At 49.8% G+C, this 26,412-nt stretch overlaps 10 protein-coding genes across 10 annotated transcripts; 3 read left to right on the top strand and 7 right to left on the bottom strand.

Moving 5' to 3' along the window:
* Window positions 1–472: 472 nt before the first annotated feature.
* PHB1 (prohibitin subunit PHB1) lies at window positions 473–1,715 on the bottom strand (the record flags this gene model as incomplete). The annotated part of the gene is made up of 7 exons (XM_076632601.1): window positions 473–694; window positions 758–789; window positions 861–924; window positions 987–1,274; window positions 1,336–1,413; window positions 1,506–1,561; window positions 1,634–1,715. The coding sequence occupies 7 exons, from the start codon at window positions 1,713–1,715 to the stop codon at window positions 473–475; spliced, it is 822 nt and encodes a 273-aa protein (XP_076487399.1).
* Window positions 1,716–1,836: 121 nt separating this feature from the next.
* Window positions 1,837–3,247, top strand: JCM6883_005704 (NKAP family protein; the record flags this gene model as incomplete). The annotated part of the gene is made up of 4 exons (XM_076632602.1): window positions 1,837–2,219; window positions 2,294–2,359; window positions 2,426–3,131; window positions 3,197–3,247. 4 exons carry the CDS (start codon window positions 1,837–1,839, stop codon window positions 3,245–3,247), a joined length of 1,206 nt encoding a protein of 401 aa, XP_076487400.1.
* A 22-nt stretch (window positions 3,248–3,269) lies between these two features.
* JCM6883_005705 (uncharacterized protein) lies at window positions 3,270–4,505 on the bottom strand (the record flags this gene model as incomplete). The annotated part of the gene is made up of 8 exons (XM_076632603.1): window positions 3,270–3,358; window positions 3,429–3,590; window positions 3,667–3,725; window positions 3,796–3,879; window positions 3,947–4,026; window positions 4,099–4,132; window positions 4,201–4,255; window positions 4,325–4,505. The coding sequence occupies 8 exons, from the start codon at window positions 4,503–4,505 to the stop codon at window positions 3,270–3,272; spliced, it is 744 nt and encodes a 247-aa protein (XP_076487401.1).
* Window positions 4,506–5,025: 520 nt separating this feature from the next.
* JCM6883_005706 (uncharacterized protein) lies at window positions 5,026–7,656 on the bottom strand (the record flags this gene model as incomplete). Its single annotated transcript, XM_076632604.1, has 5 exons — window positions 5,026–6,880; window positions 6,940–7,075; window positions 7,143–7,221; window positions 7,292–7,396; window positions 7,516–7,656. 5 exons carry the CDS (start codon window positions 7,654–7,656, stop codon window positions 5,026–5,028), a joined length of 2,316 nt encoding a protein of 771 aa, XP_076487402.1.
* Window positions 7,657–9,439: 1,783 nt separating this feature from the next.
* On the bottom strand, window positions 9,440–12,190 carry JCM6883_005707 (uncharacterized protein; the record flags this gene model as incomplete). Its single annotated transcript, XM_076632605.1, has 6 exons — window positions 9,440–9,580; window positions 9,639–9,865; window positions 9,929–10,334; window positions 10,396–10,905; window positions 10,964–11,160; window positions 11,224–12,190. 6 exons carry the CDS (start codon window positions 12,188–12,190, stop codon window positions 9,440–9,442), a joined length of 2,448 nt encoding a protein of 815 aa, XP_076487403.1.
* A 534-nt stretch (window positions 12,191–12,724) lies between these two features.
* Window positions 12,725–13,575, top strand: VPS29 (retromer subunit VPS29; the record flags this gene model as incomplete). The annotated part of the gene is made up of 3 exons (XM_076632606.1): window positions 12,725–12,805; window positions 12,873–13,147; window positions 13,218–13,575. The coding sequence occupies 3 exons, from the start codon at window positions 12,725–12,727 to the stop codon at window positions 13,573–13,575; spliced, it is 714 nt and encodes a 237-aa protein (XP_076487404.1).
* Window positions 13,576–13,769: 194 nt separating this feature from the next.
* Window positions 13,770–14,992, bottom strand: JCM6883_005709 (uncharacterized protein; the record flags this gene model as incomplete). The annotated part of the gene is made up of 4 exons (XM_076632607.1): window positions 13,770–14,081; window positions 14,144–14,485; window positions 14,540–14,812; window positions 14,882–14,992. 4 exons carry the CDS (start codon window positions 14,990–14,992, stop codon window positions 13,770–13,772), a joined length of 1,038 nt encoding a protein of 345 aa, XP_076487405.1.
* Window positions 14,993–15,504: 512 nt separating this feature from the next.
* JCM6883_005710 (uncharacterized protein) lies at window positions 15,505–17,168 on the bottom strand (the record flags this gene model as incomplete). The annotated part of the gene is made up of 4 exons (XM_076632608.1): window positions 15,505–16,652; window positions 16,708–16,835; window positions 16,900–17,033; window positions 17,121–17,168. The coding sequence occupies 4 exons, from the start codon at window positions 17,166–17,168 to the stop codon at window positions 15,505–15,507; spliced, it is 1,458 nt and encodes a 485-aa protein (XP_076487406.1).
* Window positions 17,169–17,346: 178 nt separating this feature from the next.
* On the bottom strand, window positions 17,347–23,013 carry CFT1 (cleavage/polyadenylation factor CFT1; the record flags this gene model as incomplete). The annotated part of the gene is made up of 17 exons (XM_076632609.1): window positions 17,347–17,521; window positions 17,587–17,716; window positions 17,780–17,911; window positions 17,978–18,125; window positions 18,192–18,491; window positions 18,556–18,697; window positions 18,761–18,839; window positions 18,912–19,716; window positions 19,775–20,286; window positions 20,353–20,497; window positions 20,564–20,752; window positions 20,818–20,880; window positions 20,965–21,188; window positions 21,252–22,249; window positions 22,309–22,484; window positions 22,553–22,792; window positions 22,861–23,013. The coding sequence occupies 17 exons, from the start codon at window positions 23,011–23,013 to the stop codon at window positions 17,347–17,349; spliced, it is 4,611 nt and encodes a 1,536-aa protein (XP_076487407.1).
* Window positions 23,014–23,311: 298 nt separating this feature from the next.
* VAC8 (protein anchor VAC8) lies at window positions 23,312–25,749 on the top strand (the record flags this gene model as incomplete). Its single annotated transcript, XM_076632610.1, has 10 exons — window positions 23,312–23,339; window positions 23,434–23,517; window positions 23,608–23,729; window positions 23,817–23,931; window positions 24,010–24,132; window positions 24,203–24,325; window positions 24,398–24,649; window positions 24,721–25,095; window positions 25,175–25,297; window positions 25,367–25,749. 10 exons carry the CDS (start codon window positions 23,312–23,314, stop codon window positions 25,747–25,749), a joined length of 1,728 nt encoding a protein of 575 aa, XP_076487408.1.
* Window positions 25,750–26,412: the final 663 nt, after the last annotated feature.

Raw genomic sequence — 26,412 nt, forward strand, 5'->3', positions numbered from 1 at the left:
TGACCCGATCGGCGCCCATTCGCCCAATCGTCTGATATTTTCGGAGTGCCATTCGTCTTTGCTCTTCTTGAGCGGCTCCTTCGGGTTCCCGCAGAGCTCTCGTGACAGGTGTTCCGTTGGTAGCCCCGAACAGGTTGTTTCGTTCAACGAAGCTGACGAGTGAAGAGTAAACAGAGAGTCGTCGAAAGACGCCCCTCGCCGACTCAAAGATCTTCAATTCTCTCAGGACTAGCTATACGAGACTGCAAGAGAACAACCCGAAACGATGGCAAGACAGAGAGAGATTCGCAATCGAACGTAGTTTTCGCCACTTGCGCGAGAAAACCTCGTTCAAAGCTCAAACGCGACAGCTCTCACGCTCTCGGCAACTCCCGATTCTCACTAGACCAAGGAAGAGTGTGTACTGATTGAATTGGGTGTTTTCATTCTTCCATCACTTATCGCACAAACTCCCTCTGTCCGTTCCATCCATTTACTGTTGACTAGGTACCTGTAAAAGTACATTCCCCCCTCCAGGCAAATACGTAACATTCCTTCCGTTTTGCGCCAACGTCCCTGCGATCTCTTTCGAAGCTTCGATCCTCCTGAATTGAACCAATCCATCTCCGGCTTTCGACAAGGCGCGGGAAATGATCGTAGCGGCTTCGGCTTCTCCTTCGGCTCGGACTACGGCAGCTTGTCGTTCTTGCTCAGACTAGATCGGATGCAAGGGTGTCACTATCGAGGGCATGAGAGGAAGAGGCGAGAAAGGGCTCACTCGTTCGACAATGAATTTGGCACGTTCAGCCTCTATTTGTACGCTCAAGAATACCCACATCAGTTGGAGACACTTTCAACAGGTCGAGATCCAGATCACGTACCTTGTTGAGCAATTTGCTTCTGTTCTACCGCTTGCGTGAAATCTTTTCCGAACGTCATGTGGGTCTAAACAGAGCGAGCGTCAGGGTGGGCTCTACTCAATCCGATAGGTGAATGTGTGTACTCACGAGCGAAACATCCTCTAAAACGATATTGAACTCTCCCGCCCTCTTCAACAAATCCTCCCGAATCCTCGCACTGACGACTTCCCTCTGCGTGATCAATTCCGCCGCATCGAATTGAGCGACCGTAGCCTTCAACACTTCGTTACCAATCGAAGGTAAGACTCGTTCGTCGTACGTCGTACCGAGCGATCGATAAATCGTTGCGAGATGTCGTTGATCCGGTCGGAACATGACTCGGAGAGTGAGGGAAACGGTTTGAAGATCTTTTGAGCCGGTCGTCGTAGAGATGTTCTAGAGCAGAGAACGAGGTCAGTAAGGAGAGAGACAAGAGAAGGGAAGCGAAAGAGCTCACGCGAGGTTTGATTCGGGTTTCCATCAAGATTGGTCGTTGTAACCAAGGAATCAAGAAATGAGTACCTTCTTTGATAGGCTACCGTCGTCAGACCGAGTTTGAGTGTCAGTAAGCTAGGCATACGCAATCGGCTTCGGCACAGCAAGAGAGAAACGAGAGGGAGAACTCACATCTGGGATAACTCCCTTGAATCGATCAAAGATGATTGCTCGGTGACCTCCAGGAACTACATGGAGCAACACGCTGGATCAGTCGATGAAGAGGAGGGAGAGGAGATGAGAGAGAGGCGGAAACTGACCATCGTAGATCGAAGCTTGAGCGAGGGACAATCCGATGAAGGCCGGTACGGCTAGACGACTCAGGGCGTTGATAGCAGACATAGGTAATCAAAATCGGGATGGGTGAGGACGAGAAAGAGAGGCCCATCGATCATCTCCCGCGCCGCAAGATCGAAACTCTCTCTCCTTCTCTCCCCACTCGATCCCGTTCGTCAACAGCAAGATGAGTAGTAGACCAACTGCACAAGACTTGCATTCGCCACCTCGCCGTCCGAGGGAAGACCGACGTGGATCTCCTTCGTATGAACGATACGATCAACCTCCTCACTCTCACTCTCACCACGACTCGCACTCGAATGGCTACGATAGAGGACACAGTCATAATGGACCTAGATGGACAGAAGAAGAAAGGGAACAAAGAGCGATTGAAAGGGAAGAGAGGAGAGGAGGAGGAAGACAGAGGCTCACTCCAGAGCGAGAACTAGGGTATGGAGGGAGATACGGACAGCAACCGCAGGGTCAGGGACATCAGGGAGGTCAGGGACCACAAAGAGGAGGTTACAATGACAGAGGAGGTGGTGGAAGAGGAGACGACTGGATAGATTCGTAGGTTGTTTCCTCTCTCACCCTCTATGGAATGGCCCGGCTGACCGACGGATTGTCGACGATGCTCTGGACAGTCGTCGCAAGGAACGAGAGAACTCCGGGATCTCAATTTGGCCTCCTTCCCCTCGAACTCCTGAACCGTAAATTCTCTTCCGCTCTGTCTCTCCCTCTCTACCGTTACTGACCCCATCCGACTGAGAGAACAGGGAAGACAAAGGCAGATCATCCAAATCGAAATCGTCAAAGCATCGTTCCTCATCCTCCCGCTCGAAACACGGCAAATCTTCCTCCTCCTCTTCCCGACACAAATCCTCGTCCTCCTCTCGACACCGCCGAAAGTACTCCGATGATTCGGAGTCGGATTCCTCCTCTTCCTCCAGTGATGACGATCGAAAGAAGAAACGTTCTCGACACAAATCGTCCCGATCCTCCAAGAAACGTTCCCTTTCGCCTCTTTCCGAAGAAGAAGAACGATCAGTCAGTAAACGACGACACTCTGAAGCACCTCCAGCAGTCGAGGAAGAAGTAGGTGAGGAAGAATGGGTCGAGAAATCGCCCGAACACGACCTGAATTCCGACAACGACGACCAAGAGGTCGGACCTCTTCCCCTCGGCGGTCTCAACGCGAAAGGAGGAGCCCGCAATGCCTACGGAGGTGCGTTACGACCAGGAGAAGGTTCGGCAATGGCGGCGTACGTTAGTTCAGATCAACGTATTCCTCGTCGAGGTGAAATCGGAATGGAATCGGATCAAATTGAGAAATTCGAACAGGTGGGTTATGTCATGAGTGGATCGAGACATAGGAGGATGAATGCGGTGCGAGTTAGGAAAGAGAATCAGGTTATTTCGGCAGAGGAGAAGAGAGGGATCTTGCAATTGGCCGCTCAGGAGAAAGTCAAGCGTGAGAATGAGGTGCGTCACTCTCTCCATCTCTTGGTTCCGGACAAAGTCACTGATGCCTCTCTTTCGCGTGATAGATTGTCGCATCTTTCAGGGAACTGGTCGATTCGAAACTTTCGCAAAAGTAAAGACAATACGTCTTCTACGCTCTTATACTCCCAGCTTAATCTTCATCTCCTCCAAATTCGTCCCTTCGAGCCACGCAATGAACGACTCATAAAACTCATCATGTTCCTTTCCTGTCGTCTCACAATTTTCTCATCAGTTTTCCATCGACCTCTCATGAGCGAGTCGCAGAAAGAAGCTTACCTCTGCTTCCAGGTAAATCTCTCTTCACTTTGTACCCCGCGATGACTTCTTGACAGTAGCCTAGATGGCGATAACCTTGAGGGAAACTCGCAAGTTTTTCTTGATCGAAGAACGGTAGTCGAGTCGGATCTATCGGATGAGGTCGGTCTCGCTCGTAGATACCTATAGCCGAGGATAATCGTTCGGCTAGGTGAGCTCAGCACATTTACCCGAGGGGAAAGGGAGGAAGGAATCGCACCTTTGAAGAAATGGTTCTTCCATTCTCCCTTTTCGTTCTTCTCGAGGAAGAAGCATAACCTTCGGTCACACAACGAGCGAATTCCATCAGTCAGATTCGTAACACGCTCTGTCGACGATAGCGACTCACCGACAATCCGCGTCGATATCAACCTCACAAACTTCTCCTTCTTTCCCGTCGATACACGGCATCTTGAACCTCTGAGTGATCGTCCTGTGATCACCTTCAACGAACATTAGTCTCGTTGGAGTCCTGGGCAAGACTGGTGCGAGTGACTGACGCTTTGAGCTTGCCCAACGCTCGTTTTCCTTTTCCAGGACCCGAAATCGCGATATCCACTGTCGAACCGTTCACGCGATGCTACCCAGCGAGCCGCATGTGTCAGTCTCAACACTTCACATCGATAGGGAGTGGCGTAGACGGAGGCCGTACGGCGATTTGAACACCTTTCGTGAATCCGATTTCACTTTTTCGCAAAACAACGCGGGCTCAATCAGCGTTCGACTCCTGCCCGAGGGCAGAAAGAAGACATACGAGATCTTGATGAATTCGTCGATAGGTACACCTCCTGACCAAGTTGTGAAAACGTCTGCAATGCTCGACGATTCTTCAGCGATTTTCACTTTCGTCCAGAAGTTCAGAACTTCGTTTCACTCACAAGCGTCTTTCTCAGCGAACAGATCACGAAGCTTGGACCATTCACAAGCGTCTCGATGTACTGGGAAGCCTTCCATCAGCTCTCTGCAGAGGAATCGATCTTCAACGAGATCGGGGGAGTTCGAGGTCGAAAGGGAGGCCGAAGGAAGGGGAGGACAGGCACCAGGTGGGAGACACGACATGACGAGGACGCTCTGAGTAGTCGTGACGGTGACAAGGGAGTAGAGAGAAGAGAGAACGGCTTTATCAACTTGAAGCCGCGGCAAATCCTTGAAACGGGACCCCACCTCGTCGCTCTCTAAAGCTCGAGCTGTATCGCAAAGTCGCAAAGAGAGTGTGGTCGCGACGAACGAAACAAGTGTTTGGATTCTTTGACCATAGAATTCCAGTGGACGAAATCGCTCTGCGTGTGTAAAAGGGGGTCGAGCTCAGAAGAAGAAATCCGAAAGAAACGATGATGGAACTAGATATGAAAAGGAGAAGGATGACACAGAAGAGATAGAACAAAACTCGTCGAGAGTTGATTAGAGGGAGAATATGCTGTTGTGTTGCGTGTATGTTTGCGAGCAATTCCGTTGAATAAAGAAAGAACGAATCCAGATGAAGAGAACGAGAACGAGTGGTGATGGTGATAAGTCTCTAGAACCAGTAGAGAGAGAGAGAGGGTATAAGGGTGAAAGGATAGTGTCTGTTTGGTTGGGATTAGAGAGGTAGAGTAGCTCTTCCATTCTCATCGATTGCTAATCCGACGCCTGCGGATCGAGGCCCTGATCCGCCTCCTCCTGACCCTTCGTCAGAAGCGGGTGATTGTGCCGTACCAGGTCGGGAAGAAGAGGATTGAGCGAAACTTCCAACGTCTGTGTTAATTTTTAGCCCTTCCCATTTCGCGGCTAATCCTCCGAGTACGGGCGAAGGGTAGATCAGACTATTCCTTTGACTTTGCGGCTGCGCTTGAGGATCGGGCGATGGAGGAAGAGAAGCGGAAGAGACGAAAGACGAAGTCGAAGCTGAAGAGAGGGAATGTCGATGCTGGAGTGACGGAAGAGGGTGCGGGTGACCGATCGACGCGTGGGAGGAAGAGGCGGGAGAAGGAGTATCGAACGAAGAAGGGAAGGAGATATTCGTCGTCGATTGAGGTTGAGGGTGATAGAGCGGAGTCGGATCCGAATGATCGAGAGGAGAGTAACCTTCGAGGGAAGCTGGAGGTGCCGATTCGCGACGAGTCATGACCGGTTGCAAGTGGTAATGATCCGAGTAGATCGAAGTCGCTGCATCGGCTGAGAGAGGTTGTTGTTGGGGATAGAAAGTTGTCGAAGGATGATGAGAAAGTCGAGAGTCTGAAGACGACGAACAGGAGGAGGTAGACGCAGAGGGAAGAGGGAGGAAGCTCGTCGATGCGGCGTAACCTGAATCTTGAGGAGAAGTGACGACGCTAGGAGAAGAATAAGGAGGTGAAACGAGATTGCCCCATTGGTCCGTCGTTGAGAGTGACAAAGCCGTTCTTCCCGGATCGACAGAGGACGAGTCGAAATCTGATGCACGAGGAGTCGGTCCTCCATCGCCGAATTGTTCGTCAAGAGTCGATAGGTGATGTGGATGAATTTGAAGCGGAACGACGGAACCTCTCCGACTTGATCCACCGTTCGACGAGGAAGCTGATCGAGGAGGTCGAGAGAAGACGGGTTCGTTCGGTTGAAGAGTATCGTACTGCGACGGATGAGAATAGAGGAAAGGTTGTTGATGAGAATCGGAAAATTCGATCGGGGACACGAATCTCGACTCGGAGAGATGGTTCTGATACGACGGTTGTTCTGGTGAGACCTCGTAAGGCTCAAAATGAGGAGGAGGAGGAGCGCTGTGATCGATCAAGAGGGGCGGAAGTCTCGAAACTGAGGAATGAGGAGGAGGAGGAGGAAGTTGGTCTTGGAAAGTGCAAGGAGGTCGAGATACGGGGTACTGAGGTTGAGGGTGCCACAGCTCTCGAGGTTGATCGAAAGACGGGTGATGATGAGAAGAAGGACGGAAGTGACTGAGAGGTTGAAGAGTTTCTCCCGTTTCCGTCGCGTAAGCCGGTCCGAAATTCGTCGGTTCGTAAGACGGGTAGAATTGATGTTCTTCGATCGGTTGAGGTAATTCGAAAGAATCGGGGAAGATCTGAGAGTTTGGTCGAGAACTGCCGGAAAAGCTGCTGTAAGTCGAGGAAGAACGAGGTCGAGTCATTCCTGACGCTCCCGAGTAACCTCCTAGCGAAGAAGGAGAGATGATGGCGGATTCTGAACCGGGGTCGCTGATGATCGAGTTGCGGTTGCTCGAAGATCCAGCGAAAGAGTTTGACGAAACTGAATCGCTTCGAGTTCGACCGGACCGAGAATAAGGGGCGAACCGTGAACCGGAGACGAGCGAAGCGCTCGAGGCACTACGAGCCATCGTTGGCGGTGGAGGTGGTGGAGGAGCTTCGTAGTCGCCGACTTCTCCATCGAGAGAAATCGTATCTGATGCGTTATTCGCTGATCGAGCTTGGCTCTTTGCCCTCGCTCGTTTCTCCCTCACTTGTGATCTACGTACGAGAATTACAGTAAGCTAAAGTCGCAGGGGGGAAGGAGGGACGAAACTCACGCATTCCAATGGTTTTTGATCGCATTGTCAGGTCGACCCGGGAGATGTCGCGCCATTTCCGCCCACCGAGATCCCAGCTTCGAGTACAGTTCTTTGATGAGAGCATCCTCTTCTGGTGTCCATTCGCTCTTGTTGACTGGAACGAGCGGATTAGAATATCAGCAGGGAGAAAAACGATGAGAATCAACTTCGCACGAGCTCACTCGAAGGATCCAAATGATTATGCCATCTCTCTCTGCACTGTTTTCCACTCCTTGATCCTAGATCTCCAGCGATGAGGACCTACGAGTGAGAGCAAGTTCAGTTGATGAGGGCTTTCGGACGAGAAGAGGTGAAAGACAGGAAAACGCACCCATTTTTCTGAACCGTATTTGTGCACTAGATTTCTTAACATATTATCTTCCGCTGGTGTCCAAGGACCTTTCTGCGATTGAGGCTTTGACAGCGTTTTCCATCTCTGAAGAGCGAGAGCGAGAGGTGGGCGGTGCAAAAAGACAATTGAGAGATGAAAAAGGGTGAACGACTTCCGGAGGTCAGCTGGCTTCAAAGACATCAAGCAGATGGATGGAGACTCACTTCTACGCAATCAGCTTTCGAGTATTTCCCATCCGGAAACGCATTCCTCGCGACAGCGGTCCAACTCGCTTTCCCGTCGGCTCGTTCCAATTCTTCCTTCAACGACCTGTCGTCCTCGGCAGACCATTTCGAACGCGCCATCTACTACTCTACACTGTTGCTACGAGTGGACAGTCGCAAGTCGGTAAAGAGAGAGGAAGGGGAGGGAGCCCCGAAAAGGCGGAAAGGCGGAAGGAGGGCCCGGTTTCGTCTCACTGCGCGAGGTTGTACTTCCTTCTGATCGGTAGAGTGGATGTGATTGTCGTAGTCTTGGGATGGACGGAACAGAGGAAGGAGTAGGAGTCGAGAGAGATGCAGATGATCGAGTTGTTTTGAAGGTCGTTCCGTTCCGTTCCACCGAATCTCCCTGTCCTAGCTGACGAGCTTTACTGTCGCTTGAATGTGTTGAAGGTTGTCGTAGGCGGTAGTCGATCAACGAGAAAGAATACTGAAGAGTGAGAGGGAGAGGAAGAGAGAATTAGGGGAGTTTACGCTTCCGCTTGTCTCTCTGACTTTCGTACTGTGTTCTCCTCGTGCTTTTCGAGAGTGAGCGTACCTTGCTCGTCGGCAAATTTCCTTTCGGAGTTCTCGCCCTCGAGCTTCTCTTCTTTCGTTTTTTTCTTCTTCTTCCCTTCTTCTCCTTCGCACGTTCGCGCGCCCTAGCTTCGTTCTTGTTCCTCGTTAGTCCGCGTTATGGTTCTCCAACGAGAGAGGCTCGCTTCCGCTCAGCGTTCTCTGGTACTCAAGTCTCTGAGTGAGTCGCCACTGCTCTCTCTCTCTCTGACTCGTGAAAGGGCGAATCAACAAATGGGATTCTCTGTTCTTGCCGCCGGTGCTGTGCAGCCAGAGCTCGTCGTCGGCATACTGTACAAACACCACACCCCTTTCCGAGATCACTCTTCACATTTCAAACGAGAGACAACCTTTTTTCCCTTTTCTTCAAGGGGGTCCTTCAAAAAACCTCTGTTCGCTACGTCACTACCCTGCGATCAACCACCCACCATCACTGCGAACGAAGAGCAAGAGCACGGAGAGGAGAGGAAACGAGGTTGCGACAGTCGGAAAAGTTTTCTAAGGGACTCTGTCCTCTTCTTCTGTGCGTCAAAGCTCGCCGGTGACCTCTGGATCTCTCCGCTCTCCGCTTTGCCCTCTTTTCTCTCTCTCTGTTCCGTCGGTAAGTCGCCGAAAGCCGACGATACCTCCGAGATGGACAGTTCACGGAAAGTACCGGCCCACTCGCAAGAACGCGGGTACTGTAACTCAAAGGAAGCGCGGCGAGTCAGCGATGAATGGAGAGCGGAAGGAAAGAAGCTCGACGGACGACCGTTGCGAAAAATTTGAATCTCTCTCCAACGGTTCTCTCCTCTCTCGTGCTCACCAAGTTTCGACGCTATCCCTTATCGAGTTTCATCCCGAACTCGATCAATCTTCTCCTTTCCGTCTTTCCTTTTCGAACGTTGATTCAGTCACGGAGAGGGGAAAGGGATCTGCAAGAGATGAGCGAAATTTGCGATTCGCAAGTTCGCAACTTCTCGCGAAAACCCAAGTCATGACTCGCTGAAGAGGAACCTTCCAAGCTTTGACACGAGTGACGAGCGACAGAGAGGCTTGGGAGGATTGCGAGAGGGCTCTCGTTACAGTACTCGTCGTCAAAGTCCCCGTCTCTCGGGCTCGTCGAATGTCGCTTGGCTCTCACTGTGCGTCTCATCTCGCGCGAGAGACAGGGTTCTTATTACGATACTGTATCTCATCAATTCCATTCAAGCAGAGAGAGCTCTCGGAACCTCAACTCATTTCCATTATGAAACAAAGTTCTTTTTCTTGCAAGAAAACTGAAAATGAGGAACTGCATACAAATGAACTCACTTCACTGGCTCGATATCGATCAAGGTAAGGCCCAAATTTTGACGGTACAATCTCTCGAACCGGTCGCCAGATATTTATCCATGAATCGTAGTTTCTCGACCGGAGCTGTGTGACCATTGATCGATAAGGTCGAATGTTCCAACGTTGTTCGATTGTAGACCTGCATTACACTCGAGTCAGTCTACGAGTCCGTGTGAAGGAAAAGGAGAGAGGCTGACCTTGACACCGTTTTCACCGGCAGCGGAAACGATTTTACGATTATCGAATTGTAAAGCCGTAATCGGGAAATCGTATTTGATCGTATCCGATATCGAACCAGTCCTCAAATCCCAAATCCTGATTGATTTATCCAACGAACCCGAAACGAGATGGTACTCGTCGAATTGAACTGAAGTGACGGGTCCAGTATGACCGATCAAAGTTCGATGAGCTTGTCCAGTTCTCACTGTGACGGCGAGCGATTCGAATCAGTCCTCTGCTCAATCGACAGAGAAAGACTCGTACTCACTATCCCACATTCTCACGCAGCCATCTCTCGTTCCCGAAGCGAGCGCGTAACCCCAAAATTGAATCCCTCCAACGAAATCCTCATAAGGTTCCCAACTTCCATCAGCGTAATGAGTTCGATCCATCGCGTTACTGGCACTCATCGCTCCCGGTGAACTTCCAAACAGACTAGATTGTCTGCGCAACGAACCGAAATTCTTTCGAGGAGTTGTCGGAGGAGAGGAACTGTTCGAAGAGAAGGATTGTTCGAAGGGATCGATCGTCGAGGCGGAATAGGAAGAGGCGGGGTAGTGAGTGGAGGAGGAGGGCAAGGGGTTCGAGAGGGCCCAGAGGATATCCATCGTGAGAACGCATTGACCGGTATTGAGGTCCCATTGTCTCAGAGTCGAGTCGGATGATCCAGTGAGCTATCTCTCGAGATCATCAGCGTCTGAAGTTTAACTCAGAGCGAGAAGAGAAAGAACTTACGAGAGTTGGTCCATCGAAATAAAGTGAAGTAACAGCTTTCGTATGACCCTCCATCGTTCTCAAACAACTCCCCTTCTCCGGTTCCTTCTCCGCTACTGGTTCAGACGATCTAATCGATCCACCTCCTTCCTCTCTCAGTAATCCATTATCTTCTTCCATCATCATCATCGACGAAGGTTTTCCGTTACTTCTTCCTCCTCCAAAGATATCCTCCTCATTCTCTTCACCCATCATCTTACCCAAACTCATCGAGGGTCCGTTGACAAACTCTTCTTGAGCTTTCTCCAAATCCCACACTTTCAATTTCCCGTCTTTCCCTCCCGTGATCGTGAAATTTCCTTCGACTTGCAATACTTTGACGATCCCATCGTGACCTTTGAGATAACCGGTTGGTTCTCCCGTCGTAAGGTCCCAGAGACGAACGGAAGAGTCGAGGGAAGAAGTGACGAGGGTTTGATAAGGGGCGGAGAAATCGAGAGAGGTGATCGGGGAAAGATGACCGTGGAGAGTCTGTTCGCATGGGAGCGTCAGCGAGATGGCCAGAGATACTCAGAGAGTAAAGACGTACCATGAAAGCGACGGATGTCGGGAGATCATCGTGTTCGGAAGGTAAAAACGCTGGACCTTTTCTTCTTCTCGAAGAAGCTGCTCCTAGAGACGATGTCCTCGTTGCGGAAGCGGGTACAGTAGACGTAGATGATGTTGAGCCGTTTGAATCTGTCGAGACTAGAGGTAATCTAGCTAGGGTCGCCTGAATTCCTTCCACTGTGGAAAATCTCGAGTCAGTTCTCTTTCCTTCGTGTCACCTTGGTAGAGAAAGCTACTGACTCTCATCCTCCAACTCGAGTTCCTCTTCCCTCAGTCCCAGCAGATTCTTCCTGAATCCGTCTCTAACAACCTCCAATTCCTTGATTTTCATCTCCACATCCCTAATCTGTCCATTCAATAAAGCTCTCCTAACCGCAACGTTATTCATATCTTTCCCAATCGCCTTTAAATCCCCTTCCAAATCGTTCCTACTCGGTACTGGTGGTGCTGCTGCTGTCGTCGATTTTCCTCCTTCTATCCGTCCTTTCGTCGTCGTCGTCGTCGTCGCAGAGGGAGAACTTCTCCCAATTTTCAACTCTTCTTCTTCCTCCTCTTGAACGTTCCCTAATAACCCTCTAGCTCGATCTCCACGTTCTTTCAACCCTAATCGAGATCCAGATTTCAATCCGAGTCTTTGTTCAGATTCCAATGCTCTTCGTTTTCTCCTTTCGAACCTCGCTTGATTCGAAGTTGGAATCGTCGCTTGAAACCCTTGAATCAGGGGGACCGTCTCGTCTGATCTAGGTGGTGGTTGTGGCGGTTCGATCGCGAGAGTCGAAGAGGAGGAAGAGGTGGAGGGAAGAGAGGAAGAAGTGAATTGAAAAGGAGAAGGAGGAATTGGGAGTTTCAACAATTCTTCAACTCGATCTCGAATGTAAATTTCCGAAGAGAGTTGTCCCCATCCTCCCGTGGTCTTTTCGATTGATAGACCCGTCTTGAGGAAACTTAATTTACGTCGGAGGGATTCAATCGTCGAGGGATCATTCGCCGAGGAAGAGTGAGAGATGAGGGATTGTTGGTGGGCTTGAAGGTTCGCCGGGTGAAGGATACGAGAGGAGGAGGATAGAAGGTTGGGCGCGAGGTCTTTGAGGAGAGCGGATGGGTCGGGAAGATACGACGAAGAGGAGGAAGAGTTGTCGGCGGATTGGGATTCGTTTGCGTTGTTGCGTCGAAAGTTGGAGAGCATGCCGCCTCTCTCGTTCGGCATGTTGCCTTTCTATAGATTGGGCTACTCAGTTGGAGAGGGAGAGTGTCAGATCAGAAATGACGACCAGTCCCGAAAGTGTGCCCGCGAGTCGATGGGCATTGCGAGTACAGACAATATGGAGTTCAGGCTTACCTTGATAGACCCAAGCCGACTCTGCAGTGTTCACGACGCTTGAAGGAGAGTGTCGGACAAGAATTGATCGAGGCGAGAGTTGTCGGAAGGATTACCTCGTCGGCCGAATGGGTGACCTTGCCGAGTGGAAGCAGACAATAAGCTGATTGCTACAGGCCGATCTGGGTATAGTCGAGTTGTCGGCGGTGAACAATCGGAACGAAACCCGTCTGTTCGCGAGCCGTTTCGCTTCTCTATCTCTCCTCTTTCAGCTCTTCCGCTGACTACGACTACCGATACATCTGATCACCGTTCTATACCTACTCGCACTGACAAGAAAGCGCCGCTCGTCCTCCTTCTCGCTCGAAGTAGAATCTCGCTCATCGTCATCAACCTCTTTCCCTCTCTCCTCTCCATTAAGCCATGGTTCTAGTCCTCGTATTGGGGGATCTACACATCCCGAATCGATCTCATGACCTTCCCTCAAAGTTCAAGAAGCTTCTCGTACGTTCTCCTTCCTGTCTCTCTCTCTTTCCCCATCTCTCCCGACTGAACCTCTCGTTCCCTTCAGGTCCCTGGTAAAATCTCTCAAATCCTCAGTACCGGTAACATCACCGACCGAGAAACTTGGGACTACCTCAAGTCGGTCGCTCCCGATTTGAGGGGAGTGAAAGGAGATTGGGACGAAACGAGTTCTTTACCTCCTTCAATGACGGTACAGCATGGACCTTTGAGGATTGGAGTCATTCATGGACATCAAGTTGTTCCGTTGGGGGATCCAGAAATGTTGGCGGCTACGGCAAGGAAAATGGATGTTGATGTTTTGATTTCGGGCGCTACTCATCGGTTCGTATCTCGCTGGCTCTCATCCCTTCGATGAGTCAGGACGCTGATGGGATTCGGCCGATGTGATCAGGTTCGAGGCGTTCGAATCGGATAATCGATTCTTCTTGAATCCAGGTTCTGCAACTGGAGCTTTTTCTCCTACTTGGACTCCTCCTCCCCCTGCTCCAGCTCCCGCCGTTTCTTCACCCACGAAAGAATCCCCTCCTTCCTCATCCTCGACAACAACAGATCCTTCAGCTACTCAATCTCCGCAGAAGGAAACCGAGACAACGAAGGAGGATCAAGAAGACGAGGAAGAAGAAAGTTCCCCGACGCCGAGTTTCGCGTTACTGGATATTCAGGGAAACGTCGTGGTTACTTATGTGTATACGGAGAAGAATGGGGATGTTTCGGTGGAGAAAATGGAGTTCAGGAAACACGTCTCATAACAACGGAGTCGTGTGCGAGGTTTGGTGCAGTAGTTTCTCTCTCTTTGTTTCTGTCCTTGTTGTCTGTCATATACCCTCTTCCTTGAGATTTAATAAGCAAAAGCTATGTTTATACAGTTCCAGAAAGAAGAATCGTTATAATCGTTTTTCTTTTCGTTCGAGCACAGCTCAGCCAGACTTCTTTCCCCTAATCCCTACTTCCCTCCCCTTCCCCCCCGCGCTGCCTCCTCCTCAAGGCTCCCCTTCACTCTCTGTACTTTCCTCCTCCTATACTCCCTGCTCCTCTCCTCTCCTCTCTTCCTCTTCTCAGCTCGTTTCGTCTCATGCAACTCTTGATACCATTCCTCCAACTCCTCCGCGTTCGTTGCCTGACATTTGAAGGGCTCGTAGATACGAGTTGTGAGGGTGGAGGGGTTGTATTCTTTGAGAGTACCATCGTGACAGCGGTGAAAGTAACGCGATGAAGAGGGGGAGGATTCGAGGTAGTCGGTGAGGTCGTTCATTATCTGCTCACAGAAGAGCGTCAGCCACATCATCGACAGAAGGTAGGAGAGAGGGAACGACGAACCATCCGTTGATGAGGGAAAGTCTGCGAACTGAGCTCATACAATTCCCTCAATTTCGCATGATACCCTTCGTTCGACCAACCCGGGAAATCACCAGGTCGACAATGCCAATACTCTAACGTATGTATCTCCTCGTCTCCTTCTCCGTCATCAACCACTTCCGTTCCAGCAATCGCTGCGATCGTGGGTGAAACGATTTTCCCATTTCCCGGCAATAGAGTCCGGACGGTCGTGACGTTTCCAGACCAGTAGCTCGTAGGTTCAGCCATGGTCGCTTTCTGGTCGAACGTGTTGAAGACGCAGCGGAATGGGATTCCTTGGACGATCGTTGGCTGTTTGTAAATCTAGTCGGCACTCCAACTTTTCAGGTTCAATCTGGAAGAGTGAAGAATACTGACCGATCCAGGACGATCCCTCGCGTAGTCACTCGCTTCCAGTAAGCCTTTCTCCCTCAGAACTCCTTTGTGGCCCTTCAAACATTTCTTCCTTCGACTGTTTAATCTCTTCCTTTCCTTCTCCCCAGCTCCCTCAGCTACCGCTCCGGCTTCGTCGCCAGGTGATGAGCAACGTTCGGTTCGAGGATCCCATACCCTTCGTTCTCGAGTCCTCGAATCGAAGTTGACCCACTTTTCTCGAATTTTCGTGTAAAGTCTCCCTAGAACGAATTGAGTCTGTCCTTCCACAAGTCGCACTCAGAGAGTCAGCACACAACTCTCAGTAGAAGTGCGAAAGAAGCTCACCTCGTAGAGATGATAGATCTCGTTCAATGCCACCCTTTCCTCCTCCGTTTCTCCAAATCCTCTAGTGTTCTCCGCTAAGACGAATAAAGCGATTGAATGTAGTGTGAGCATCACATCGTTGAACAAAGAGCAGAGGAGGAAGAAAGAGAGATCGAGGGGTCGATGAATGGATCAATAAGGAGACCGGAAAGTCCGAGGAGGGTCCGAGCGTTTGACGACGACGACGACGAAACGAATCCAAATTCCACGAAATTTCAAAGAGAACGACTTAGGATACTGAAAAGAACAAAGAACGACAACTACTCAAACCATTTCTTTTTGTTGCTCAAGCTTTCGAAGAGTGAGGTAAACCTTTCAAACGGAACTTGCAAGTTTTACCCCAAGGACAATTCTGAACCGTGAATGGACACCTGTCAGCCAAGTCGTTTTCAGCTCATTGTCCTTCGCGAGAGAGCTGATAGAAAGACTTGGGAAACCGACCTGTGACCTTGGTAACAACTTTCACCTCTTTTACATTTTCCCCTCGAAGCGTCCATACAAACCGTTCCCTTCGACCACAATGGGAACAATCTCTTCTCTGTTATCTCTTCCACAAGTTCAGTACGCTTGAATGAATGATTGAACTAAGGATGAAAGAGCTGACCTTGTTCCGAGAAAGGGAAAGCATGAGAGAATCGACAACTCTGAGCCGTTTGAGGACACCCTTGATCGTATAAATAGAAACGTTTGCAAGGTTCCGTGTAGGCTGCGAAACTGAGCATTGGGGGTTTGAACGCGGGCAAAGAAGAGACGGGTCCTTGAGAGGTGTGAATAATCGTTTCCTTCGTCTTGTCCTTCTCCTTCGAGGCGATTGCAGAGACAGGAGCGGGTTTGGAGACAGAAGGAGCGGGGGAGGGCTTGATCGGGAGAGGGTGAGAGGCGGTAGTGACGGTTACGACGGGACGAGGAGCAGTTGGAGCTGAAACGAGTGGAGTCGATTGACGACGAGCGGTGGAAGAGACGGCAGCTGATGACGTGACGGGCGTAAGAGGACGAGGCGGGAGAGAAGCTTGACGGTGTGCCGCAGCGAGAATCGAGGAGGAAGATTCGTCGCGAGGGGGAGAAGGAGTTCGAGGGGGACTTTCGACGACAGTAGATTCTTCCAAGACACGAGACTCTGCTTCGAAGTTCGGAGGAGTCGAGCTAGGAGAACGGTCCGATCGAGGGAGAGGTTGAGGCGAGAGAGGCGGAGTCAAGCAGAGTTGACTTTCGCGATCCCAAGAGGGCAAATCCTCCTGTTTTACGTGGTTCAACTTCCACCATCCACCTCGAAGACGGTGATAGAGGAAATGACTCACATCAGAGTCCTCATCCCAGATCAACCCAGAAGATTTCGTCAAAGAACCCGAAGGGTTCTCTTCCGCTCTCCAACTCGTTTCCGCCGAAGACGACCAAATATCATCTCCCCCAATCGACGACGCTCTCTCCTTTCCCTTGTTCTGCTGCTGTTGCTCTGGTACGACGACATCTACACTATCCCACAACATCTTCGCGGCGACATCAGGAGTCAAGAGTTCACCAAAGAGGTTTTCGAATTCGGTTGAAGTTTTGAACCATCCTTCCGCGACGAGTTGACGGTAACAGGGAGCGACGGAGACGGTGCTTAGTAGAGTAATCTTGTTCTTTTGGCGGGGAGGGAGAGAGATAATGTAGGGATAGAGTTGATTCGTGTGAAGAGAACCGAGGAGAATCGAAGTCGTAGATTCGAGTGGAAGGTACAAGTCGAGCAGTTCTACGATTACTCTCGGGTCACTTTCTACGTCCGAGAGTATAGCGGGAGTACTTACGAGTGACACGTTGGAAAGGAGACGACTCGATCCCTTCCACAACGAAGGAACAATCATCCGTCGAACCAAACCCATCATAGAACGCCTCGATTCGTTTATCCGGGAACGTGAATGATTTCTTTCGATCACTACCCACCCCATCTCCCAGTATCAGCTAGCGAGCCAAGAGCACAGAAGGGGAGAGGGACTCACGCTACGAGATAAACGATCAAAGGAGAATCGTTGATTCCTTCTTGCCTGAACAACCTCTCCTTTGCGAGTCTGTACAACTGTGTAGAGGCTTGGATCCCTCCTCGTTTCCCATCTGCTATGAACGAGGCGTTGAACTGGAGAGGAGGTTCGTGGTCAGCGGGTGGGGGAACAAGGGGAAAGAGAGAGGAAGGAAGGAGAGAGAGAGGAGAGAGAGTACTCACTTGATCACCTTCTGCATTCAATATGAGTACCGATAAGGAATCACTCATTGAGTGTGAAGTGAGTAAAGTGAAGAGAAGAGCAGAAGAGAGAGAAAGAGAGATCAATTGAATGCGGACATCCCGATGAATGGGGAAAGGCAGACAGGAGAGAAAACGAGGACCGTGCTTCGTAATCGATTGATCCTATTGCTTACAACACTTTTCGAGAACTAAACAACGATTGAGACTACTCGTAAACTCGTAAATTCCTCAAATTCGCCAACACGGTATCGACGTCCGTCCCACAATTCACTGCCAATTCAGTCTGTACGTCGACTGATAAGTACTCGAATCGAGCTAGGAGGTCTCCATCGAGAATTCCTTTTGTGATCGCTCGTGAAACTGTATCGTTTTTCACAATTCTATTCATTCAAACTCGTTCGCTTCGTCAACTAGGATCGAGTGGAGAGAAGAGAGGAGTACGTACCGATAACCACGAGGATTGAGTCCACCGAAGTGTAAAACATGACGACTCATCGTAGCTTGAAGAGATTGTAATCGTCTGAAAACCGCATCTCGAACCGGCACTAACGTGTACAGTGATCCATCAATTCCACCTACACTCATTCGACAAATCAGTTCCCGACTGAGCTCGGGAAGGAAAGGCGAGAAAAGCGCACCGAAGAGAATTCCGTTTTGTTTAGGATCTTCATTCGGTAAATGTTTCGCAAACAACATCGTCGCGATCGATTCTGAGCCCGCATGATACTCTGTTCGACACAGCAGTCGTTGTCCAGCATGAGAAGCGATATCTACTCGCAATCACCAAGAGTCAGAAATACGCTTCTCGCGAGAGAGGAGAGAAAGATGAAACATACTCGAGGGATCATATTCAAACATCCTCAAAACACCCTTATCATCTCCCGTCACGAACGCGACTTTCCCTTCATTGACCAAGAAATTCGCGCTCGAAATCCTAGAAGGTCGATAATCTCTCCCTAAAAAGACTAATTTATACGGATCCTCCTGTAGATCCGTCTTTACCTCAGTCTCGTTCTTATAGGACGTTTCTGAAGAGCAGGAGGGACGTACCTGAAAAGCAACGAGAGCGACCGATTGCATCGCATCTCCAATCAATAAGAAATTCTTCAAACTGGTTAAACTCGTCACATGAACTCCTAGATCCAAGAACCCAACCGCGATCAAAACTTCGTCTTGTTCGAACGCCCTCGCATACAACTTCTGGCCCATCGAGAGGAAGAGGTATCCGTTTAGATCGCAAATGTTTCCGACGATGGATTTAGTGTCTTCGAAGAAACGGAGTTTGAGGATATGAGATTGTGAGGGAGTTGAGGGGTGAGGAACGATAGGGACTACTTCGAAGATGTAGATCTACGAGAGACACTCGGTCAGGTTCGAGGAGGAGAGAGACGCAAGGAGGGAAAATGGGACGTACTCCTCCTTTTGCGGAAAGATCTTCTCCTCGATAAACGGTAGTTCCGACTGCGATGAAATCCTTCATTCCACTAGCTCGACTCTTAGAATGCAAGCTGACAGTCTTGACGGTACAGACGAATTCATTTTGACGGAATTCGTAACTAGAATGAGAGATTCGATCAGTCTTGACGACAAAATCGCTCGAGGAAAGAGGATAGACTCACCCGTCGATCGCTTGCCAGCTTCCCGGTACGAGTAGCTCCAGCGTCGATTGCCAATTCGTCGGTTCCATCAATCCCGGAACTACGATCACAATCGAGAACGAAAATCAGCAAATCGGCGCTTTCAGAGAGAGAGAAGAAAACCGTGACTTACCATTCTCCTTGAAGAACGGTACACCTTCCTCATCGAACGCAACGAAATTCGTCTTATTAGTCCCAGCAACATAACAACCCGAATCCAAATCGAAAGTCAAATACGAATAAGTTCGATCTTTCGGTACTTTCGTCACTGGTAATTTCTCATTAATCGAAACCGTTTCGGCGATATTCGTTAACTGCAAACCTTCGTTCCAGGTCATTGTGGCGAGATCCGAAGAGGAGGAGGAGGAGGAGGAAAGGAGGGAGGAGGAGAAACCGTAGATTTGTTTGAGGGTGGATTCGAAGCATCGAGAGGGACCTTGACGTCCTTTGAGAATCCAATAGGGTTCTTCTCCCGTGATGAAGAGTCCGTGATGGTGGGAGGTTGTGAAGGGGACGAGTTCTTTTCGGATTGGAGGAGGGAGGTCGATGGTTGAGCTTCCTTTTCGTCGGGGAGTTGAGATCGGGATGTGATGCACTAGAGTCTTGACGAATCTGAGTCCGAGTCGAGGGGATGGTTCTTCTGCTTCTTCGTTGGAGGAGGAGGAGGATTGAGAGGAAGGAGGTACTTGAGCCGAGAAAGCTTCGTAGAGAACAAAAGTTCCACTCGTGTTCCAAATGACTAGATGTAACCTCGCGTCTGGAGTTGAGTGAGCAGGACCGAGAGTGACGAGTTGAATACGATCGATGACGAGGTCGTCTTCGTCGATTGAAGAAGGGATCGGTGTAGGTTGCGAAGAGGGAGAATCGGAGAGAACGGAAGGGAGGAGAGAGACGGATTGGGAGCGGAACACTTCGAGCATCGTAGGTAACAGATAGATCTACATGTCCAAGCGCGTGAGTAAGCGTCAGGATGAAGAGAGAGAAGGAGGAACGCACAGTGATAGTTCCTTCCGAATCGATTTTCACTAACGAATCCCTCTCGGGGTTCCCAACCTCTTCGTTCTCAACATGTCTTTCACTCAATCTCGCTCGTTTGATATCCTCCTTCTTGAGGTGACTATTCTGTTCTTTCTCAATCTCCATTCCCACAGCCTTTGGAACTTTCGAACTCGTTCCGTACAGGTCTTCATCCTCATCTTCCTCTTCTCCCTCCGTTTGCATCTCTGAATCCCCGTTCTTCTTCTCGAGAGCGCTACTTTGCTGAGTCGGTCGGATTAATTCTCCTTTTCGATCGACGTCCCGCCAAACGGCAATCTTGACTCCTTTTCCTCGAGCTTCGTCTACTTCGGTCAGAGATCTTGACGAGGAATCGTAGCGGAACAGTCGTGAGTCGAGGGAGGAACGAGAACCGGAATGAAGGGCGAGGTAAGAATCTGTAGAGGTTGCTCGAGGAGAAGTGTTTGCTGGGATCGGAGGTGAGAGAGGGATAGACGAAAGAGGGTTGAGATCTATCTCGAAGCGTCGAACGGTGAGCTTAGTTGCGAACTCGATGGAAGGAGAGAGCGATTACTCACCTCGATCGTAAATTCGAATTTCTCCTGCTCCGACCAAGACTAACACTCTTTCATCTCCACTACCCATTCCCGCCGCATAAACCGTCCTGAACCCTTCTTCAATCTTTACCAATTCCGTTTCCTCAGATTGAACAGTCTTGTAAACCTGTCGACTCCAAAAACCCATTCAGTTTCACTTTTCATCAGCGTCTGATCAGAGAAGAGAGCCTACGAATGTCCCTTCTTGATTACTACCCACCATGACTTCTTCCCCTCCTAGTTGATCGACTCGAGGTCCGAGCGAAATTGTCCAAATCCCATCAGTTGCGAGGAGACCGGTTTGTTCAGTGTTTGAATCGTATTCTGGGTTCGTTGATGTTGGTAGAGGGAGTGATCGTCGATTGACCGTCGGAAGGGTACGCTGGAAGAATAAACGAGAGTCCAGTCAATGAACGAAGAAAGAAAAGAGGGAAGAAAGAGACGAACGTGAAAGATTGTTAAACCTGCTTCTCTACCGGCTCCTGTAGCTCCCACCAGCTCGGCAGGTCCCTGTCAGGATTCACAATTTTCCCATCAGTACACGATCGTCCCAAAGAAGGGAAGAAAGCCAGATAGAAAGCTCTGAATACTGACCGTGTCGTCGACTAAACCCATAACTAAACTTCTCACACTTCCATAACTCTCCAATTCATCAATCACTCTTAGTCTCAATCGAACACCGCTACCCGCTGAGGAAGAACCGTTCGTTGTATCGACGAGAGAGTTGAGAGAAGCGAGAGCACCTTGAAGTTGAGACGAATCGAATTGAGGAATCGGGTGTTTCTTTGTTGGAGATTTCGTAGAGTCGCCGTAGATATCTAATCATTCTCCCGCTAGTGTCAGCTTCGAATTCGAATTGAGAGGGGACGAGAAGAACGAACCATCATCATCTTCATCCATTTCATCCTCCTCCTCTTCTTCCTCCATCCTCGTCAATTCCAAAGCCCTCGTCGTTCCCTCCTCTTTCTTGACGTTCCCTCCTTCCATCTTCACTTCATATAATCGACTATGCCCTTGTTCACTGCCCACAAATACTCTCCCATCCCCAATCCTAACCGCACAACTAGCTCCTCCTTCACACCTTTCCCCCTCCCCTTCTCCCAATGCCTCCAATTTCATCCCATTGACGCTCCTACCCACCCGTTCGATTGAAAGCTGGAGGATCATCCCGGATTTACAGAATACCAAAGCTTTATTATCCATCTCTCCTGTCGTTTCTTGATCAGGATCCGCAAGGAACGTAATCACCGATCCTTCTAATCTCTCATCCACTTCCCTCCTCCCTCCCTCCTGCGCCTCCGTTGACGTTGTTCGCTCAATTCCGATAGGTAATGGTCTTCCGGGTGGGAAATCCCTTCCGAACCATCTATTACTCTCGATCCCTACTAATCTTCCACCTCCCTGAATATCGAGTAGCAACAATCCATTCGCGGAAGTTAAGAGGACTGAACCGATGCCGAGTGAGACGGGGACTGGTTGAATATTCGTTAGAGAGTAAGGTAGAGGTGGACTCGTAGAAATGAGTGTCGCAATAGTCGGACTAGCTGAACCATCACCATCCTCTGAAGATTTTTGAGTCTGTTGACGAGTAGAAAGCGTAACGAGTGAGACTAGATGATTATGAGCGAGTGATTCGAGTCTTCCAGACCAGGTATAATCCGGAGCGTACAATAACGCGAGAGTAGGCTCTGTGAACCCGGGGAGGAACGTCAGGGAGACGAGGTTTCGGATTGGAGGAGGTGAGTTCGGGAGGAATGCGTTGGCGGTGGAGGAGGAGGTTTGGGAGGAAAGAGTTGAGGAACGAGCGGCGAGAGAGGAGGGGTGAGAAGAGGGCTGGAGGGAGGTTAGAGGGATTAAGTGAGAGGGCGCGTAGGGAATCCTGAGAGAGGAAGAAGGAGTCAGTAAGAGAGAGGAGGACAGAAAAATGGGATGATTTACTGAGAACCTCCTTGTTCCCATCCTTGTCGATCCATTCCTAATCCTTCCAAATCGAGTTCTTCAGTGAACCAAGGTAATACCGCTAGTGTTCCATCTCCACCTGAGTTTGTAGGGAGGTGTAGAACTGTCATTCTCGAGATTGGATCATGAGCTATTAAAGTTGATCGATCTTCCGCCTGTATCCACATCACTCCTGTCATCAGCTCAATCACTCTCTTACGATTGATAGAAGTGGTGAACGTACAACTTGAGGCAATTTCTCAAACGTATGTAAACTAACTGGAACTAACCCAAACTCTCCTCCCTCTCCTTCTCCTTCTCCTTCTGTCGCATCGTTCCATTCAAGTAGGGACATTTTCGCCTGTTCATAAGAAACCAGAATCCGATCTTTCCCATCCCGTTTCGTTTGAAGGGTTTGAACGACCGAGAGAGAAGTGATTGAACCATGTAGGGAATGATTCAGTAAATGAGAGATTCCTCGTTCCTACACTCCCACCCAATTTGGAGTCTGTCAGCTCAGAGTACGCTGGGAGAGGGAGGGAGAGAACGTACGGTAATGGAATAGATCGAGAGAGAGTTTGAACGGGCCGTGATCAGGTGTGAATGGGTTGGTGTTGAGGGAGAAGTGAACAATCGACAAGAAACGGCGTGAGAGACCCCGGTCGGCGGTAAAGGCGTTCGATGATACGCTGTTAGGGGAGCCATCTCGCTCCTCACGGTCGAGTAGGGAGGGAGATCGAAGTTGATGAGGGGGGAAGGAGAGGAAGAGATTTGGAACCGACTCTCTCTCTTCTTCATCAACAACTACTGTACCCTGCCTACTCGCACGATCTAAACCATCTATTAGATTCGATAGGGTTAGTCAACCGGTAAAGCGAACGCACGATCCGGACGTCCCTCTCGGTTTCTACTCCAAGACACGCGCGCTCCCTTCTCCCTCCGTCCCCTCGCTCCCCTCCTCATCGCTGTCTCTTCAGCCTAACCCTCGTACACGCTGTGAAGAATGGGTATCTGTACTTCATGTTGTCGAGGTCCGTTCCCTCTCTCTCTGTTTCTCTCTGACTCGACTTGATGGGCTAATCTCTCGAAACTGACTCTTCGTTCGTTCGTTCAATCGTTTTGTAGGTGGTCGTTCCCACGCAGGATACGAGCCTCTCTTGTTAGAGAACGAACGTGAAGCCGTTGCTGAATTACTTCAATACCTCGAAAGTGAGTCCCCATCCCCTCTCCCTCTTCCCTCCCTTCTCCCAGCGCGCCCTTGAGTGTGAGAGAGACTGATGAGAGGGGTGTGGAGTACAGATCGAGCGGAAACGAATTTCTTTACTGGTGAACCATTGAGAGCTTTATCGACTTTGAGTTATTCCGAAAATGTTGACCTTCAACGTTCGGCCGCTTTGGCGTTCGCTGAAATCACTGAAAAGGTAGGTGCTCTGTCCAAGATCTTCTCTTGTTGTAACTCAGGGGCTGACGTGGGAGGAGACTTGGGCGGGATTCCTACTTATGTTTAGGACGTGAGGGAAGTTTCTCGAGAAACTTTGGAACCAATCTTGTTCCTTTTGAATAGTCATGACGTTGAAGTCCAAAGAGCTGCTTCAGCTGCTCTAGGGAACTTGGGGGTAAACGGTACGTCCATCCCGCTTTGAACGAGTGTCAGTTTCTCTCCGACAGTGACTAATCTCGTCTTTGGTGGTGAACGTTCAGCGGAGAACAAGTTGACGATTGTTAAATTGGGAGGACTCGAACCTTTAATTCGACAAATGTTATCTCCGAACGTAGAGGTACAATGTAATGCGGTTGGATGTATTACGAATCTCGCTACTCATGGTCCGTTCTCTCTCTTTCTTCATCTCTATCTCTCTCGGAGAACTGATGTAGAAGGTGATCGGCTGGACAGATGAGAACAAACCGAGGATCGCGAAATCGGGTGCATTGGTCCCTTTGACGAGATTGGCAAAGAGTAAAGATATGAGAGTACAAAGAAACGCGACGGGTGCTCTATTGAACATGACTCATTCTGGTTCGTCCTCCTTCCTCCCATTTCGCTCCTCTCCCATTGCTCTCACTGACTCGAGTGTATGAGTTTATGTAGATGAGAATCGACAACAACTCGTCAACGCAGGAGCGATCCCCGTTCTCGTCGCTTTACTCGCTTCCCCCGATACCGACGTTCAATACTACTGTACGACTGCGTTGTCGAATATCGCGGTAGATGGAAACAATCGAAGGAAATTGCAAACGACGGAACCTAAATTGGTGGTGAATTTGATCGGATTGATGGATAGTCCGAGTTTGAAAGTTCAATGTCAAGCCGCTTTGGCCCTTCGAAACTTGGCTTCCGACGGTACGTCGCTCCCTTTCCCTTCCTCCCTCTCAGTCGAACTGGGGCTGACGGAATGAACGAGTGAGTTACAGAGAAATATCAACTCGAAATCGTTAAAAACGGAGGACTCCCCGCCCTTCTCCGACTCCTCCGATCCTCCTTCCTCCCGCTCGTCCTCTCCGCCGCCGCCTGCGTTCGAAACGTCTCTATCCATCCTCTCAACGAATCCCCCATCATCGAATCCGGTTTCCTCGGTCCTTTGATCGATTTACTCGCGTACGACGAGAACGAAGAGATTCAATGTCACGCGATTTCGACTTTGAGGAACTTGGCGGCTTCGAGTGAGGGAAATAAGAGGGCGATTGTAGATGCCGGGGCGGCGGAAAGGATCAGGGATTTGGTGCTGGGAGTACCGGTGAGCGTACAGAGTGAAATGACGGCTTGTGCTGCTGTGTTAGGTTTATCAGGTTCGTTCTCGCTTTCTCTCACTATCTCTCCTCGAGGTGTGAAATGGAAACTGATGAAGGAAGATGAATGGGTGAACAGAGGATATCAAAACGGAATTACTCGATATGGGAATTTGTGACGTTTTGATCCCTTTGACGAATTCACCTTCGGTTGAAGTTCAAGGAAATTCTGCGGCTGCGATCGGGAACTTGTCCTCAAAGAGTACGTCCTTTCCTCCCTACCTCTCTCTCCCTTCTTCTCTCGGGATACTCACACGCTCCGGTGTTTCAGCGGATGATTACACTGCGTTCTCGAACGTATGGTCCGAACCCGAAGGAGGACTACACGGTTACCTGGTCCGATTCCTAGAATCTTCCGATACTACTTTCCAACACATCGCGATTTGGACCATGGTCCAATTGCTCGAATCGGGAGATCCTACCTTGGAGAACCATATTCGATCTTCCCCTCATTTGTTACCACTCGCGAATAAACTCGCTACTTTATCGATTCCGAGTTCAGGGGTTTCGTCCTCGGAGAAGAGCGTGAGACAGGGTGAAGAAGGGGAGGAAACGGGTTCGGAGATCGATGGGATGGGAGATGGGGGAGAGAGAGAGATTGTAGAGTTGGCGAGAACCGTGTTGGAGTTGTTGGATGTTGATCACAAGGAGTGAAGAAGCCAAAGGTGAGCTTTCACATCTTCTCTCCGGCACCGACGACGAACGACAACGACGGAACACGACTCTCTCTTCGCCTCGTTCTCTCGACTCGACGAAAATATGATGATTCCATTACTTGTGTAAATATTTGCTACTTCAGAGGGAACCATCTATTCCCAAGGAGAACACCTTAATTATCCACCAAGATCGCTGATTTCTTCGAAGAAAAGACGAACGAGCGGAGGAAGGGAAGGAAACCATTCTCGCCAGTCGTCGTCGTCGCTCTCTCAATCCCGTCTTCGTTGAAGAACGATTACTGACTCGAAGCTTTCCTGGACTCTCCTCGTCTACAGCACTACTCCTTCCCTCTCCGACTCTCGACCCTTGACTCGTGACCACCGACTCTTGATTCTCGCCCCTCGACTCGTCAATCTTTCTGTCTTCGTTTTCTCTCTCTTGACTCCTTCCTTCTGTGTTTACTCTCTCGCTGCTCTCTAACGTTGTCATCTCTTCTCTATGTTCTCCCCCTTCTTCTTCTTCACCAAGCTCTTTCCTTTCTAGTTTTACTTTTTTTCACTAATCAGTCTTTTCTCCCAACCTTCAGTCCTCATCACTTTCACTCTCTCTCTCGCGTGCGCTATCTCCTCGTCTCGTCACTCCCTATGTCTCTAGTCTCTC

The sequence above is a fragment of the Sporobolomyces salmoneus genome (assembly GCF_050403485.1).
Source record: "Sporobolomyces salmoneus JCM6883 DNA, S_salmoneus_JCM6883_v1_ctg28, whole genome shotgun sequence".
In the NCBI taxonomy this organism is placed as follows: Eukaryota; Fungi; Basidiomycota; class Microbotryomycetes; order Sporidiobolales; family Sporidiobolaceae; genus Sporobolomyces; species Sporobolomyces salmoneus.